A 1,832-nucleotide genomic window follows, 5' to 3' on the forward strand; every position below is an offset into this window, starting at 1 on the left:
CTTTGGACTGTGGGGTGCTCCGTGCACACAGCAGGGCATCTGCAGGTCTGGGGCACAGGCCGCCCCTCGTCCAGCCCCCCAACTCCCCTGTGGAAGTCACATGGGCCCTTCCGTGGCTGGCGCATCCGTCTCCAAGAGAGCGCTCAGGGCTCGGGAGGCGGGGGCGTGGGGAGGGAGGCCATGGAGCTGGGGCCCTGACCCTCCGCTTGCTCAGCCCAGCCGTCCCTCCCAGCCCGCAGGGGCTGTCGTTCCCGAGTGCCCGCGTGTACCCACATGCCTGGTGCTGACCTTAGCTCTTTCCAGCTGCTGACCGGGTTTGCTGCTCACGTCAAGCCTGTGATGTGGGTACATGGTCAGCCCCACTCAGCAGATGAGAAAGCAGGTGGGCAGGGGCCATGCCCTTGTCCCAGTTACTTGTTTGAGGGCTGCCTGTGGCCCCAGAGTATCCTGGCTCCCTGCTTGGGCGGGCTGGGAGCACAGCCTCATCACCTGCTCTGGGCCTCGGCCTCCCCGTGGGACGTGGGGGTGCTGAAGCAGGGCGTCCTGTCTGGGCCGTGGGTGGTGGGGGAGTCCAGTTGGTATGGCCCGAGGCCCCTCACCTAGAACAGCTGCTCTGTGAACCTGAGCCAGGCGGCATCAGGGCGCAGTGGGCAGGCGTGGGGCCCAGCCGGGAACCTGTGCCAGACCCTCCTTGGGAGCTGGGGCCGCTCCCGAGACTTAGAGCCACGTCTCCCGTGCTGCAGGGACGAGTTCGTGCAGATTGGGAAGGGCGTCGCCAACAACACCTGCGTGATCCGCACGGTCAGCGTGGGCCTGACGCTGCTCAGGGCGTGGGACGCGGCGCACGGCGGCCTCTCCGACTTCGTCCCGCTGCCCGTCCTGCAGGCCATCTCTCCCGACCTGTCCGGGGCGGTGGTGGTGGGGGATGTACTCTGTCTGGCCACGGCCCTCGTCAGCCCAGAAGGTACCAGGGGTTCCAGCCGAGGGACGCGTGTCTTGGGTTGGGAGGCAGGAAGGGCTGCTCTGCCCCCTGGGGCCGGTGTGCATGTGGAGCTTGGTGAGGTTTTGGAGCAGGCGTCGGAAAACTGCTGTCCCGACCGGAGCCAGCCCGCGGCCTCTCCCTGCACTGGGCTATAAGTGGTGCTCGGCTGCACTCCAGCTCCCCGTGTCAGCAGCCGTTTTCATCTGTGTGCTGAGTGGCAGCGTCAGAGACAGACATGTCCAACCCCAAATATTACCGTCTGGCCCTTTACAGGGACCTGGTGGCTCAGATGGTAAAGAATTCGCCTGCAATGCAGGAGACTTGGGTTCCATCCCTGAGTCGGGAAGATCCCCTGGAGGAGGGCATGGCCACCCACTCCAGTGTTCTTGCCTGGAGACTCCTATGGACAGAGGAGCCTGGCGGGCTATGGGCCAGGGGGTTGCAAAAGAGTCAATGAAAGTGAAGTCGCTCAGTCGTGTCTGACTCTTTGCAACCCCATGGACTGTAGCCTACCAGGCTCCTCTGTCCATGGGATTTTCCAGGCAATGGTACTGGAGTGGATTGCCATTTCCTTCTCCAGGGCATCTTCCCGACCCAGGGATTGAACCCAGGTCTCCTGCATTGTAGGCAGATGCTTTACCGTCTGAGCCACAACGATAACAACAAACTCATTTTAAAACGAAGTTACACACTGCCTTTAAGGAAAAGCAAATATTATTTGCCGCAAATAGAAGGTGGTTGTTGAATGTTCTCATCGTGTTTATTATGTAACGAGGTTGGCTTTTCACTAAGGACCGCGGCCTAGTGACGGCTCAGAGTCTGCCACCTGCTCTGTTTATGTAAAAAGGAT

The 1,832-nt window shown here is 61.4% G+C and overlaps 1 protein-coding gene across 1 annotated transcript in view; it reads left to right on the forward strand.

The window, feature by feature from the left end:
• The window catches only part of NUP210 (nucleoporin 210kDa), an 80,317-nt gene that overhangs the window by 67,521 nt on the left and 10,964 nt on the right, over window positions 1–1,832 (forward strand). The window contains 1 exon segment of the mRNA XM_010862529.1: window positions 744–964. Within this exon segment, the coding sequence (XP_010860831.1) occupies window positions 744–964 (221 nt within the window).

Source organism: Bison bison, unplaced genomic scaffold (genome assembly GCF_000754665.1).
Source record: "Bison bison bison isolate TAMUID 2011002044 unplaced genomic scaffold, Bison_UMD1.0 scf7180017864482, whole genome shotgun sequence".
Classification (NCBI taxonomy): domain Eukaryota; kingdom Metazoa; phylum Chordata; class Mammalia; order Artiodactyla; family Bovidae; genus Bison; species Bison bison.